The sequence below is a fragment of the Macrotis lagotis genome, chromosome 7 (assembly GCF_037893015.1).
Source record: "Macrotis lagotis isolate mMagLag1 chromosome 7, bilby.v1.9.chrom.fasta, whole genome shotgun sequence".
Classification (NCBI taxonomy): Eukaryota; Metazoa; Chordata; class Mammalia; order Peramelemorphia; family Peramelidae; genus Macrotis; species Macrotis lagotis.
The window spans coordinates 195,592,840-195,608,209 of NC_133664.1; the positions used below are offsets into that span (position 1 = coordinate 195,592,840).

The 15,370-nt window shown below is 33.6% G+C and overlaps 1 protein-coding gene across 1 annotated transcript in view; it reads left to right on the forward strand.

The window, feature by feature from the left end:
• Window positions 1–15,370, forward strand: part of SLC15A5 (solute carrier family 15 member 5) — a 146,065-nt gene that overhangs the window by 33,038 nt on the left and 97,657 nt on the right. Inside the window, exon 3 of the mRNA XM_074195312.1 lies at window positions 1,115–1,284. Within this exon, the coding sequence (XP_074051413.1) occupies window positions 1,115–1,284 (170 nt within the window). The remainder of the gene's footprint in view (window positions 1–1,114; window positions 1,285–15,370) is intronic.

The window sequence follows — 15,370 nt, forward strand, 5'->3', positions numbered from 1 at the left end:
ACGCTGGCAAGGCACACATGAAACCCTATATGTGTAAAAGAAATAATTAAACATTTCTAGTCATTTGGGTTCATAATTTTGCCTGCCACAACCTCTTCCCCTCACCAAAAAGGTCTTGCATCTTTTCAAGGCATCAGCTTACATAGTTTGGAAAATTATGGTTTTAGGTATTGATCCTCCTGGGTCCCTTCCAACTCTAAAATTCTATGATTTATTTTTTTTTAAGTTTGAAATTCTAAGTAATTTCATTGAACTCCACAGCAAGCACTGGGGAGAATATGTTTTTTCCAATATTTTATTTTTCCAATTATATGTCATGAAAATCTTTTAACATTCATTCACATGCATATGCAGGTTTTTAAGTTACATGATTCTCTTCCACTCTCCCTTCCCACCCTCCTCTCCTCCATGGCAAAGAATGAAGCGAATATTGTACATATATATTTATGTTTAACATGTTTACAGATTAGTCATTTTTAGTATGAAGAATTAAAATTAAAGGAAAAGAAAGAAAAGCATGAGATAGGAAAGAAATACATAAGGGAAGTTTTAAAGATGTGAATGTAGTTTTCATTCAGATTCTGTAGGGTTTTTGGTTTGGTTCATTTAGTTTTGTTCTGTTTTTCTTCCTCTGAATGTGGATAGCAATGTCCATAATAGGTTTCCCTGGGTTGTCCTAGATATCTGAATGCTGAGAGGTTGATGCATCCATCAAGGTAGATCAACTCACTATGTTGTTTGGGAGAATATTTTAAGAAAAGAAGTTTTTCTGCAACCTGGAAATTTTCCTCAAAATAAACTATACTTGAAGGGTTTCTTACCTAGACTGTTTATAAAGTTCACATAGGAAAATTGCAGATGTCTTTCAAAGTTCACTTATTTCCTTTTATTTCCTAAGTTTATTAAACTGATGAAGAAAATATGTTATTTATACCCTGACCATACAATTAGTGGATCTAGTATTTGAAAACAATTTTCTAGTCATCTATTTAAACCTTTAGATTAAATCATTTCCTTCCTCAAATTTCTGCAAAAATTTTAGAATGACTATTTTTAACCTGAAGTGGGCTCATTAGGATGTTGGGTTTTTTTTTGGTCTCTTCATTTATTATAGGTGCAATTGGCTGATGAATCTAAATGCAGTTATTGCCTTTCTGGGAATATGTTATATCCAGCAATCAGTGGCCAGAAATTTTGTCTTCCTTATTCCATTTGTGTCTATGCTTATGGCTCTGATTACTATTCACATGGTACACAGTGAACTAATTTACCAACCAGAGAAAGGTAGGTGAATGTCTTCTGTAAGTATTGCCATTTTATTTTTTAATTTTGCCAAAACATAGAATCACAAGAATTTTGAAATTGGAAGAATTTGAGTGTTAAACCTCTTTTCAGTCTTAACATATTCCCCAAAGAACTTGCACTACAACATAGCTCATAAAGGGACATAGAGTTGTTACTTGAACATTTCTAATAAAATGGAAAGAGTCCACCACCTCCCCAGGCAGCCCATTCCACTATTGGTGTGATCTACTGTAATAGTTAGGAAATTGGTTTCCCAATATTGATCATAAATTTTACCTCTTGGCAGTACTCATCCATTGATCTTGGTTTTGCTCTCTGAGGCCAAATAATTTTGATCCTTCTGTCCTTCAAGAACTTAAAAAACAGCAGTTATGTTTCTCTAAGTTTTCTCCAGATAAAATAGCCCATCCTTCAAACCATCCATATGGCAAGTACTCAAAGGACTGCCCTTCTTTGAGGCATTTTTGTATGATTTCATTCTAAAAATGTGATACTCCAAACTAGACACAATACTACAGACTTCATCTGACCAGGGCAGAAAAGAGGGGAACTACTGTCATGTTTTGCAAACTCATTTAAGATTACAGTTTCCAGAAAACATTAGATCTTCTTTCAAACAACAGTGTCTGGTATAGTGTAGGTGTTTAATACATGTTTATTAATTAACATGTTTTTGCCAATTTTTTACAAGTGAAGAAAATTATTTTAATAAAAGATCAATAATTTCCTTTTTGTATTAATCCCATGACTTTATTGGAATATGAAATTCATGAGGAAAATCATTCTATTAATGCAGATCAGTACTAGATCTCCATTTTACAGCCTTAGAGAACTCCCTAGGGTAATGAAAAGTTAAGTGACCTGCATGGGATTACACTCTCATTATGTGTCAGAAGCAAAATTTTTATCTTTATTAAATTCCATCTCATTCAGGATTTTAGATTGTCAAGATCTTTTTTTCTATGCTGACTCTATTATTCACTCTTACTTATCCCTCCCACTTTTGTGTCATCTACAAATTTGACAAGCATATCATAATATCTTTATCCAAGTCATTGATGAAAATGTTAAGTAGTACATGCCCAAGCACTTAGGACAATGTCCTAGAGACCACTAGCCAAGGTATCATCAAATCATTATTTTTTTGTTTCATCCTTTCAACCAGTTCCAAATACATTCAATTAAACTATTGTCTAGCTGAAACCCTCTATATCTTTTCTATTAAAATGACATGAGATATTTTAATAAAATTTCACTAAAACCTAGATAAATTCTACCTATACAATTTTGTTTTCTAGTAGTTTATACCTGTCAATAAGAAAATTAGATTAATTTAGATTAACTCTTGAAATTATGCTGGTTCATTATGACTTTTTTCTAGAAGTTTGAATGTGATATCTTTAGTAGTACATTCTAGTATTCTGCTCACAATTCAAGTCAAGCTCATCTGACCTACATTTCTTTTTGAAAAATAAGATAGTGCGACTAGGTGGCACAGTGGATAGAACATCGGCCCTGCCTCAGGCCCTTAATAATTACCTAGCTGTGTGGCCTTGGGCAAGCCACTTAACCCCATTTGCCTTGCAAAAACTAAAAAAAATTAGGATAAATTTTGCTTTTTTTCCCAATGTTGTACTACCTCTCTTTCCCACTATTTTCTTATAAGTATCTTTGACAATGCCTCAGCAATCAAACCTGCTAGTTCTTTCAGAATCCAAGGTATTCGAGTCCCTTTAATTCTTCAAGGATAGCTAAATACTTTCTTACTATCTCATTACTTAGCTCTAATTTTCTCCTTTAACACTTTTATACTATTTTAATTTTAATTTATTCATTTTCTATATTAAAGTATTAATGATTATATCTAGTAATTATGCTCCCTATCATTCAATAAATGTTCATTAAGAGGCTATTATAGGGGTAACTAAGTGGCACAGTGGATAGAGTACCCATCCTGGAGTCAGGAGGACCTGAATTCAAATCCAGATTCAGACACTTAATAATTGCCTAGCTATGTGACCTTGGGAAAGTCGCTTAACCCCATTTCCTTAAATAAATAAAATTTAAAAAAAAAGAAAAAAAGAAACTACTATGTATCAGGCTCTGTGCTAGGACCTGGAGAAATAAGAAAGGTAAAAGATAGTCTTTTCCCTAAAGGAGTTCATAGTTTAGTGGGGAAAGACAATATATAAAAAGAAAATGAAAAGTAGAGGGTGGAGGATGAAGAAGTAGGAGAGTACCTAAGAGGCATGGTGAAGTTGTACAAACAAGAAATTATGAAGAATCCACTATGAACTCCCTCCTTAAATAATTAATTTACTACTGCTGAAACAGATCACATTCTCTTTAATTTAATAATATTCTTCAACATGAAGAACTGGAGGATGGAGTAATAAACTCCTCCCAAATCCTCCCTTTATAGATCAACTGTTTTATTTGGTTTAAACTTCACAAAATATCATACATTCTCAGTTTTCAGCTTTCTTCTAATTATTGTCTTCCCTCAATAGATCGTAAGCTCCTTAAAAACAAAGACTTTCTTTTTATTGGTGAATGGCTCATAGTAATAAATATTTATTGATGGAATTGAATTGCTAATTTACTGAGTCTGGTCTTCAGGAAAATTCTAGTAATCTAATTTCTTAGGATCTAACAGAATATGACTTTAAGGAACCCAAAGAAACTATTAGATATTTAACATATAAACTTAATGCTTTAAATTTCTATAATTTTTTTAAAAATTAAAAGCTTTCTAAGATATATTATCAGTCCGTATGTTTATAAACAAATAAATCTATTGAGTAGATATTGTATATATCATTTTAAGTAATTATTCATTGTTACACAATGAGTCAGTAGATCATCCATGATTATAAGAGGCTGAACATAACTACTCTTCTTCTTATCTACAAAAGCTAAGCAGGGTTGGTCTGGTTAACCCTTGAATGAGTGACCAAATGAGATTATCAGGTAGTATACGCTTAAAATGAAGAAGGAAATTGCAAAACACTCCAGTATCTTTACTAAGAAAATTCAAGAGACAGCATTGGTATGCTATGGTCGATGGAGTCATAAGAGTCAGACTGAATAGCAAGGGATGGAAAAAGTTGAATCAGCATCCAGATCTAATTCCTAATCATATTATATTTTGACTTTACAAAAGCCCTCCAATTTATAAAATAATGGTCAAAAATGCTAGTTAAAAAAAATGCATCCCTTGCTGGCTAAGCTTCTGGTGTTTGACTTTTTCAAATTTGCCATTGACAATAAAATCACAGACTATGCTGAGCTTATGTGCAAATCTATTAGAATTTATTTTCAAAAGACAAAGCCTCTGAGAATTTGGGATGATTTTCACACTATGAAAAGAGATCAGAGTAGTATCTTAGTGGGAAAAGGCTGATGATAATCTAAAAATAAATATTTGCAACCTACAATGTTTTCAATGATAATAAAACTTTCTCAATAATTAATAACCCATACTGGTCTCTATGGTAAAACTACATGGTCAACTACAGAAGACTATTCTTGGATTCCCAAAGGGAAATAGTGAAGGAGTTATTTTGTAGCTTAGAGTTATGGGGTAGGGAAATATTCAAATCCTTGAAGTTATCTTGAAGTTTCCTTTATGCATAATCCTTAAGTGTGAGATATTGATAGTAAGAGGAGATATGGATTTAAAGGAATGAAATTAAGAAATCTCAAAATAAACATGAACAATATAGGATTCCCAGGATATTTTTCTGAAATTCTGCTCGTAATTTCTTATATCACAATAGTATTCCATTACATTTGGGCAGCTAAGTAGTGCAGTGGATAGAGCACTGGTCTTAAAGTCAGGAGGATGGGAGTTTGGATCTGACCTCAAACACTTGCTACTTACTAGCTGTGAGATCTAGGACAAGTTACTTAACCCTGACTCCCTCATCCATCTCTAATCATCCTAATTCACATCTGACCACTGGATCCAGATGGTTCTGGAGGGGCAAGTGAGGCTGGTGACTTTGAACAGCCCCCCCCCTCACTCAAATCCAATCCATGTGTTTGTCATAGTACTGACCCTGGAGTCAGAAGGACCTGAGTTCAAATCTGACCTCAGACACTAAATAATTAACCTAGCTGTGTGACCCTGGGTAAGTCACTTAACTACATTGCCTTACAAAAGTCCATAGGAAAAAATACATGTGTTTGTCATAGCAACATTTCTCTGATGCCATGGTCCTCTTCAAAGGACAAACAGCATCATTTTATTACATTCATAAATCACAACTTGAGTCATCACCAATTGATGGATATCCACTCAATTTCCAATTTTTTACCTCCACAAAAAAGACTTATTATAAATATATTTGCATGGTGTATCCTTTTCCCTTTTTTATGAATCTCTTCAGAATATAAATCTAATTAGTGATATTGTTGGATCAAAGGATGTGTACAGTTTTATAGCCCTTGGGGTATCCAATGAACAATATAGGGAAAAATCAGTATTATCTACAATGAAAGATTATATTGATCTATTTTTTCAACTTGGATTTTTGCCCCCCCCCCCAAAAAAAGGAATGAATTTGAGTGATTTATTTTAAGGGGAAGAACTGAATTGCCTGGATAGATTTAGATTTACAGAGTAGTTTTTCAACTGTTTCATTTTAACCTAAATAACATTTTAAATATATAACTATTAATGAAGGTATTTGACTATTTTGAAGAAGGTAGATATATTATCTGTTGAAGAAATGAAGGCATTCTATTTATTACAAATATGACATATAAATCTCAGATCAAAATATCCTGTCCTTAAGTCCTAGCTCTGACACGATGTGATAATAAAGTGGGGAAGTCATTCTCTCTCTCTCTCTCTCTCTCTCTCTCTCTCTCTCTCTCTCTCTCATTTCAATAGGTAAAATGGTTATTCCTTCTTTGAAATTTAAGCCAATTTATCATGAGTATCTTGGAAACTATAGTTCTATAAAAATATGAGCTACTATTCTTAACTCATTCTTTCTTTTTGTTTAAATTTTGATGGCATTCAGGTAGAAATAGTTCCAGGTCAAGTATCTATCCTGTTGTTATTACTTTTTAACATGCTGCAAACTATCATACAAATGGATGAAATCACTGCTTTTTGGCAATTGACTAAAAGTTTTGGGACATTGGTTCCACTTCTGTAGATTTCCTAAAAGCAATAGGAATATTCTAGAAAAAATTTAATGGCTAACATTTAAATAGGAATTTAAGGTTTACAAAATGTTATGTATGTATGTGTGTGTGTGTGTGTGTGTGTGTGTGTGTGTGTGTGTGTATATAAATGTGTGTATACATCTTAGTTAATTCTCACAATGAGATTATTATTATTACTCCATTTCATAGATGAAGAAACAAAAAGAATTTGACATCAATTAAAAGTCTTTTGAAGGGACATAAAGTTAGTAGGTGTCTAAGGCAAGTTTTGAACTTGGATCTTTCTAATTACAAGTCTAGTACTCACTGAGCTATGTATATGGTTTGTGTATAATTTTAATTTCTTCAGTTAGGTTTTTATATTGTGAAAACTTTTAATTTCATATAATTTGAAAAATATAAATATTTGATATGGAGACTTATTATAAAAATCATCTTAAATTTTTATAGATTATTACCCTGTCGTAGTCACAGTTCCATCCTTGATAATACTCAAGTTCCTCTAGAGTTTATTTACTAAATTTCCAAGACAATATCAAAGTCTTGGGGCAGCTAGGTGGTACAGTAGATAGAGTACCAGCCTTGGAGTCAGGAGTACCTGGGCTCAAATCTGACTTCAGACACTTAATAGTTACCTAGCTGTGTGGCCTTGGGCAAGCCACTTAACCCTATTGCCTTGAAAAATCTAAAAAACAAAAAACAAAAAAAAAAAACCAATTTCAAAGTCTTTTCCTATTTCCTATACATTAGTTTATGAAAGACAGTTTTAATCCTACTTGTAAGTCATATCATGTTCAGGGTTCAGCAGGTATGAAATTTTTGCAGTTTGAAATGATTTGTGGCACAGTTAATTCTATTTATTTGTTTTATCTGCATGAATCAATATTTCTGGGTTCTTTGAGAATTACCTGTTCCTCAATTGCCATCATAATCCCTTTTATTCTATAATTAATTCCTCAGGACTCAGCCACTTATTTGTATTATTTTTATTATTACTACTTTTATTTGATTTGCATTAAAATAAAAGTTAAGCTTTCTTAAACAGGTTAAACTAACTCTTCTAAATCACGTAGCCCCACAAAACGGTTGATAAGAAGAGCAATGGAAGACAAAATAGATGCCCTCAATATATATTACACAGGATGATAGTCTTCTTCACCAAACAATCTTTCCTCTACTGTTGTCAACCTTACTACCTACATTTCTGAGCTATTGAGTATTTTGAGGAGCTGGTATTTCCCCTATCCAATGACTGGCAAACATTTACATCCTGTTCCCCTAATCTCTTTGATTGAAGCAGCACCAAATTTTGTCCTGAAATATCTCCCCAAAATCTCATTCCTATCCAGCTCATTATTTCCATTTCCCCCGTTCCTACCCTCCTCTGCCTTTGCCTTCTCCCATGTCCTCTGAACTCTCTTCTCTTTCATTAACAAAAATTCCCTTATCTTATGCTGTATCCTTATGTTGACCTTCAGTTAAACCTGTAGCAGGCATATTCAATAATCCCTAGCCCTTTCTGCAAAAGTAGACTGCTGCCATGATTTCATCTGGGCTGTTAGACGGGTGCATAAATTAAGAAATTTTGTTATTACTAATTTACACTATGAGAGTTACAGCTAAGAAAGGGAAGCAGTATATATCATAGCATTCATCATAACAAAACATGAGTTGGCCAGACATGGATGCCAATAAATCTGCTCCTAGTCTGAGTATGTGATTTATCTTACTTGAGATAGCCTTGTGCAATATATCCTCACAGTAGAGGCAGGAACAAGAGTATGAGATGTGTTAGGCCCTTAATTCTAGAAATACCACTGAACATTTCAAGGAATCAACTCTAGGGTCTAGAAATGCAAACACCATGGGGCTGCAAAAAAGTAACTTCCTGTTCTGTGGAGAGTCAATATCAGAAGATCAGAAACTATTCTGAAAAGTAAGGAACACTCAGAGAAGTTGCAAAGTCCTGACTCACCACAACAACACTAGAATTCTTTATTACCATTATAATGGGGCAGAGGAGAAACTTCCATGGTTGAACCAGTTCTTAACTAGGACTAGTCTCAGAAACCAAAGTTCATAAATCAGAATACATTTAGGAGTATAACCTAAAATTTGTTTCTACATACAAGAAACTTTCCAACTATGTATCATTCCCTACAATTTTGGGATTATTTTTTAAATTGATACAGATTGCAAATGTCAGTCAAATTGTTGCAAACTAACTCTAGTATATTTAAAGACCCAGGTGACTAACTAAATTTTCCTTTCTTTATGTACCTGAAAAAAAACTAACTGTGTCCCTTTCTGCAATTACACAAGCTCTAAGGGTAGGAGTCCAGTTCAAATGCCCTACATCTTCATTCAATGAATAGCAAAATCCCACCTTTTCCTCTCTTAATCACTGTGAAAGTCCACCTTTACTTTGGCATCATTTTTGTACATTCAAAATCCTGACTTTTAGTTAGCTATTTTAATTATACATTACCATCTAGAATGAATTATTGATCCTTTATCCTATCAGTTGTCCTATATAGCAAAATTCCAACCCTGTGACATCTGTACCATTTTCTATTCTTACATGGCCGTCCCTCCTCAGGCCTCTCTTTGACTCTCTCAATAAAGAGTCCCACTTTATACTTTGTGCAAAAAGGATAATCCATACATCAAAAATATGCTTTTCTTTCCTATCCTATATCTATCTTTTAGGTTTTTTCAAGGCAATGGGGTTAAGTGGCTTGCCCAAGGCCTCACAGCTAGATAAATATTAAGGGTCTGAGGTCGGATTTGAACTCAGGTACTCCTGACTCCAGGGCCAGTGCTCTCTCCACTGAGCCACCTAGCCGCCCCTCCATCCTTTATCTTTAATCCCTTCAGTATCATCCTCCAGTCTCAAAGTAAAAAATATTACTCTTCCTTTCTAATAGTGAAACCTCTACTTGTATTATTGATTCCATTACTTATTGTCATCTCTGGGTGTTTTTCTCTCTTTTCAAGAGAATCCTCCAGCTCTTTCTACTATTTATGTCTGTCTCCCTTATGCACCCCCCAAAAAACCCTTTATATAATCCTGTTCCCCACTCAAACTATTATATTATATCCAAGGGTTTATGAGCACATTTCAGGGGACAAGAGTTGTTTGTTAACTTTTCCCTTTCTTTTTAGTTTTGCAAGGCAATGGGGTTAAGTGGCTTGCCCAAGGCCACACGGCTAGGTAATTATTAAGTGTTTGAGGTCAGATTTGAACCCAGGTACTCCTGACTCCAAGGCCGGTGCTCTATTCACTGTGCCACCTAGCCTCCCCATTTGTTAACTTTTCGATGTGAGGATTTACACCTCAGAAATCTTCAAAGAAATTAACTTGAGTCATTGTTTTGTGGATTGTCCAGAGATAACGAAAATAATGGAGAAAATATTAATAATGCTGATTAAACTTTAAAAAGTATTATAGGGACTATTTTAGGGAGATTAATCTTAAATATTTGCCAGTTAAAATGACTATAGCTATCCTCTACCAGTCTAAATACTAGAAAACACTATTTACACTAGTTACATAAACTTCTTCTGTTCTGACTCATTTCTCAAGTTCTTGCAAAATTCTCCAGCCTGTCTCACCACTCAAATTTTTCTAAGGTTTCTATTATGTTCTTTATTCTTAAATCTAATTGACTTTTTCTTATTCTTCCTGACAGCTTTCAAATATTTTTATAATGCTATCCACTTCCTGCTTGTGAAATTTATGTTTTCCTTTGCTTATTATGATATTATACTCTTCTGTTTCTTTTTATATCTCTTTAATTTCTTTTGACTGATCATCATCCCTGCTATCCTGATCTTCTAAGTAAAGGTGTCCTCCAAGGTTCCTGGGCCATCTTATCCCTTTATGTTCTCCCACTTAAGATCTCATAAGTTTTTGTGGATTTAATTATCATTTCTATGCAGATGATTTAAAAAGCTATCCATCCAGTCTCTCATGAGCTCCAGTCATACATCATCTATTGCCTATTGTATGCTCAAAAGACATTTTTAATTTAATATACTACTCCCATTAACTCAATCTCTTCTCTAAATTTCTCTATATGTGTTAAGCGTACATCATTCTTCTTGTTAGTCAGGTATCCAATTCTAGATCATTACAGACCCCAATGGTTCCCTTGTACTCTATATCAAATCACCTGCTAAGGTTTATTTATTATACCTCACTGTTTTAGGCCTCCTTCACCTATTCCCTGGAATATTGCAATCGTTTCCTAACTTTCTGGGATCTTTTGTTTTCATTCTCTCTCAAATCCTTTGCCTCATGGGCTCCAAAAATAATTTTCCTAAAGGATGGATCCAATAAAATCACTCACTAGTTCAAAAACCTTTTGTCCTTCCAATTGGTTCTAGAATAAAATACAAACTTCTCAGTTTGACATTTAAAGGTCTTGGTGATATGCAGGTTTGTTGCACATTTCTCCCTTTCTACACATGTTGTGCTCTAATGCAAATCACCTATTTGTTCAATCCTAAACTCCATTCTATCCCTCTTCACTATACCTTTGCACAAGCCACCCCACCCCTGACTTCTGTCTCTTAGAATCACTAATTTTCATCAAGGTTAAAATCATGCACCTACTCTGTTAAATTTCTCCTAATTCCCCTAGTTGTTAATTATTGTATGCCTCTTCAGACAAATATTTGTATATGCTTACACATGCATTAATGTATACATATGTATATGTGAACACATACACACATCTACATATATCATTTAGGGAAAGTAAGGCTTTTTCATTTTGTCTTTCTAATTTTAAGCACCTTGTTCAGTGTCTTGCATAATAAATGTCTTGGATTGGTCAGAATTTGATTGAATCAAAAGTAAGAGAACAAACATGAAGGACTCATTCAACTGATCCCTGAAAAAGAGAGATTTAAATAAGTCAAGTCAGCTAATAAGTATATACATATATATATGTATATATATATATATATATATATATATATATATATATATATTAAACAATTACCATATGCCATGAGACAGCAATATAAATATAAACTCAAAAAGATAATCTCTACCTTCAAAAAGGCTTGTATTCTAATTGGTGAAGACAGATAAAGCACAAAAGTCAAAATACAGGAAAACACTAGCAATTTTTTCTTGAGAACACAGGATGAAAGAGGAAATAGCATGATAGAGAAGCGAATAGGAATTTCAATTATTCAGACATATTCAGAAAGACAAACACATGTACAGAGGAGCTCTCTTTGTCTCTGTCTCTGTTTCTCACTGTTTATCTCTCTGTCTATGCCACAAACAGAGTGGCAAATGTTCTCTTGACATGCTCTACTATTAAATTGGTTATTTTGATAAAGCAGAATTCTAATCTTATTTTCACCAAGGAAGACTGATTGCTAGATGGTAATAAGAGAAAATTTAGAAGAATGTATGTATTAAATTCTAGATTTCAGGAGCAGATTTCTTTTGATTCAAAGTAAGAACAGTTAGATTTGCACAGATTTGACATATTATAAGGGAACTCACCTTACCCAGAGAGATTTAGCATTTCTGAAGAGAATATGAATTGATCTCCAACCCAGAAAGACCTCCTTGAAGAAATCAGGGAGGAGTTTAAAAATCATTTGCAAAAATTGGGAAAAGAAACTCAAGAAAAAATTAATACATTGCAATAAGAAATCAAATTCTTGGAAAATACAAAATGCGAATAATTCTCTCAGACCTTCAATTGGGAAAATTCAAATAAAAAGAAAATAATTCTCTCAAATCTTCAATTGGGAAAATGCAAAAAGAAAATGATTTTCTGAAAACTACACTTGGACAAATGGAAAACTTCAAAAATAGAATTGACCCACTGGAAAAGGAGTTGCAAAAGGTAATTGAAGAAAATTCTTCTCTAAAAAAAAAAAAGAATGGAATTGATGGAAACTAATGACTTCATGAGACAAGAGTCTGTTAAAAAACCCAAAAGATCAAAAAATAGAAGAAAATGTAAAATATTTCATCACCAAAACCACTAACCTCAAGAATATTTCAAGAAGGGAAAACCCAAGAATTATAGGCCTTCCTATTACAGGACTTAGTGATGGAAAATTGCCCTGATATCATGGAACAAGAGGGCAAAATAGTTAATAAAAGAAGACATCAGGCTGTGTTGGCATCCAACTGACTTAACTATGTTAATTTTAAATCACTATGACCTTTAATTTTAAAGTACAAGTCAAGAAGAAAGGAAACTTGATTAAGAGTTAATGGGTGGGGCAGCTAGGTGGCACAGTGGATTAAAGCACCAGCCTGGGGGTCAGGAGTACCTGAGTTCAAATCCAGTCTCAAACCCTTAATAATTACCTAGCTGTGTGGCCTTGGGCAAGCCACTTAACCCCGTTTGCCTTGCAAAAAAAAAAGAAAACTAAAAAAAAAGAGTTAATGGGTAGATGGTTTGTTACTGACATATACCTATGGTGTCTAGACCCAAGATAACCCAAGGTGACAATTGCTGACTAAAATTATTTTTGAACTCAAATTTCTATTTGGATTTTACTTATTTTGTACCTGCACTGACAGTTTCCAGTTTTATTGGCAAGTCATTTTTTTATTTGAAATTCTTGATTACAATTTGAAATCAACAATATGAATCCAGATTTGAGATTCTAAAAAGCATTTTGGAATTTGAAGAAAGAACTATAACAAATGTTAGATGTAACTTTGAGTGAATAAAGCCAGGATCAGTGTCTCTTGTGTAACAAAAAAGAGAAAGAAGACATTGATCCCCTCCAGAAAGAGATCCTAAAATGAAAACACCAAGGAATGTTGTGGCCAAATTCCAGAACTATCAAATAAAAGAGAAAATCCTGAAAGCATCCAGAAAGAAACAATGTAAATACCAAAGAGCCACAGAAAGGATAATGCAGGACTTGGATACATCAACATTAGGGGATCAATTGAAGGGCCTGGAATGAGATATTCCAAATAACAAGAGAGCTTGGAATGCAGCCAAGAATCCATTATTCAGCAAAGTTGAGCCTTCTCTTCCAGGAGAAAAGATAGATATTTAACAAAATGGGAGACTTCCAATATTTCCTGATGAAAAGCCCAGAGCTAAATAGAAAATTTGGACACCAAACAGGAGGGTCAAGAGAAACAAGAAAAGGTAAACAAACAAACAAACAAATAAATAAATAAACAAACAAAAAAATTAAATGAATGAATGAATGAATAAATAAATAAATTAAAGGGTAAAGAAAAAAATTGCTATCCAATAAAATTAAACTGGCTATATCCCTACCTGGAAGAAATATTCTCATAGCTCTTGAGAACTGTAACTCTATTCCAGAGAATATACTTAGCCAGAAGTTATGGACATTCCTGATTTTCTGTGATTCAGATAGAATGATTTAAAAACAATATCACCTTAAAAAGTGGGACAGTAAGAAGATGGGAGAGTGGAGGAGACTGAATGGGATAAATCTCATTATGTAAAGAAGTAAAAAAGACCTATTATAATAGAGGGGAAGGAGGGAGGAAGTGAGAACCACCTGAATCTTCATCTTATGAGACATGGCTTAAAGTTAACTTAGACACATTCAGTTGAGTTAAGAAATTTGTCTTATCTTTCAAGTATTAAAAGGGAGAAAGGGGAGGGAGGACAGGAGGGGGAGAAAAGGAGAACTAACAGAAGGAAGGGAAGAAAGGGAAAAGGGAAAGGGGAAAGAAAGGGGAAGGGGGTAGATTTAGGAGGGCAAACACACTGAAGGTGGTGTTATTCAAAAACAAAACACTGGGGAATATGGATAAAGGGAAAAAGGAGAAAAATACAAACAGAAGGAAGATTGCATGGAGGGCAATAAAGACTTGGTAATTATAACTTTGAATGTGAATGGGATGAACTGTCCCTTAAAAGGTAAGCAAATAGCAGAGTGGCTTAAAACCAGAATCCTACAATATGCTGCATAAAAGAAAGTCATTTGAAGCAGAGAGATATATATAGAGTGAAGGAGAAAAGTTGGAGAAAAACATATTTTGATCAACTGAAATGAAAAAAAAGCAGGGGTAGCAATCCTTATCTCAGACAAAGCAGCTGCAGAAATAAATAGTGTTAAAAGAGATAAGGAAGGAAACTAAATCCTCCTAAAAGGTACCATAAACAATAAAGTAATTTCAATATTAAATATGTATGCACCCAATAGTATAGCATCCAAATTCTTACAGAAGTTGAAAGAGCTACAGGAAGACATAGACAGCAAAAGTCTACTAATGGGAGACCTCAACGTCTAACTCGCAGAATTAGATAAATCAAATCATAAAATAAACAAGAAGGAAGTGAAGGAGGTAAATAGATCATTAGAAAACCTGAATAATGATAGACCTATAGAGGAAATTGAATGGGGATAGAAAGGATTATACTTTTTCCTGCAGTCCATGGCATTTACACAAATATTGACCATGTACTAGGGCATAAAACCTTATGATCAATTGCAGAAAGGCAGAAATAGTGAATACATCTTTCTCAGATCATAAGGCAATAAAAGTCATATGTAATATTGGGCCAGGGAGATTATAGACCCAGAACCAATTGGAAACTAAATAATCTCATTTTAAAAAATGAGTGGATCAAGCAACAAATGATAGAAAGAATTAATTATTTCATCCTAGATAATGACAATAAAGAAACAACATAGCAAACCCTATGGGATACACTCAAGGCAGCTTTCAGGGGATATATTATGGCTTTAAATGCTTACATGAATATATTAGAGAAAGAAGAAATCAATGAACTAAATGTGCAACTAAAAAAATTAGAGAAAGAAAAAATTTAAAAACCCCAATTAAATACCAAACAAGAAATTCTAAGAATTAAAGGAGAAATTAATAAAATGGAAAGCAAGA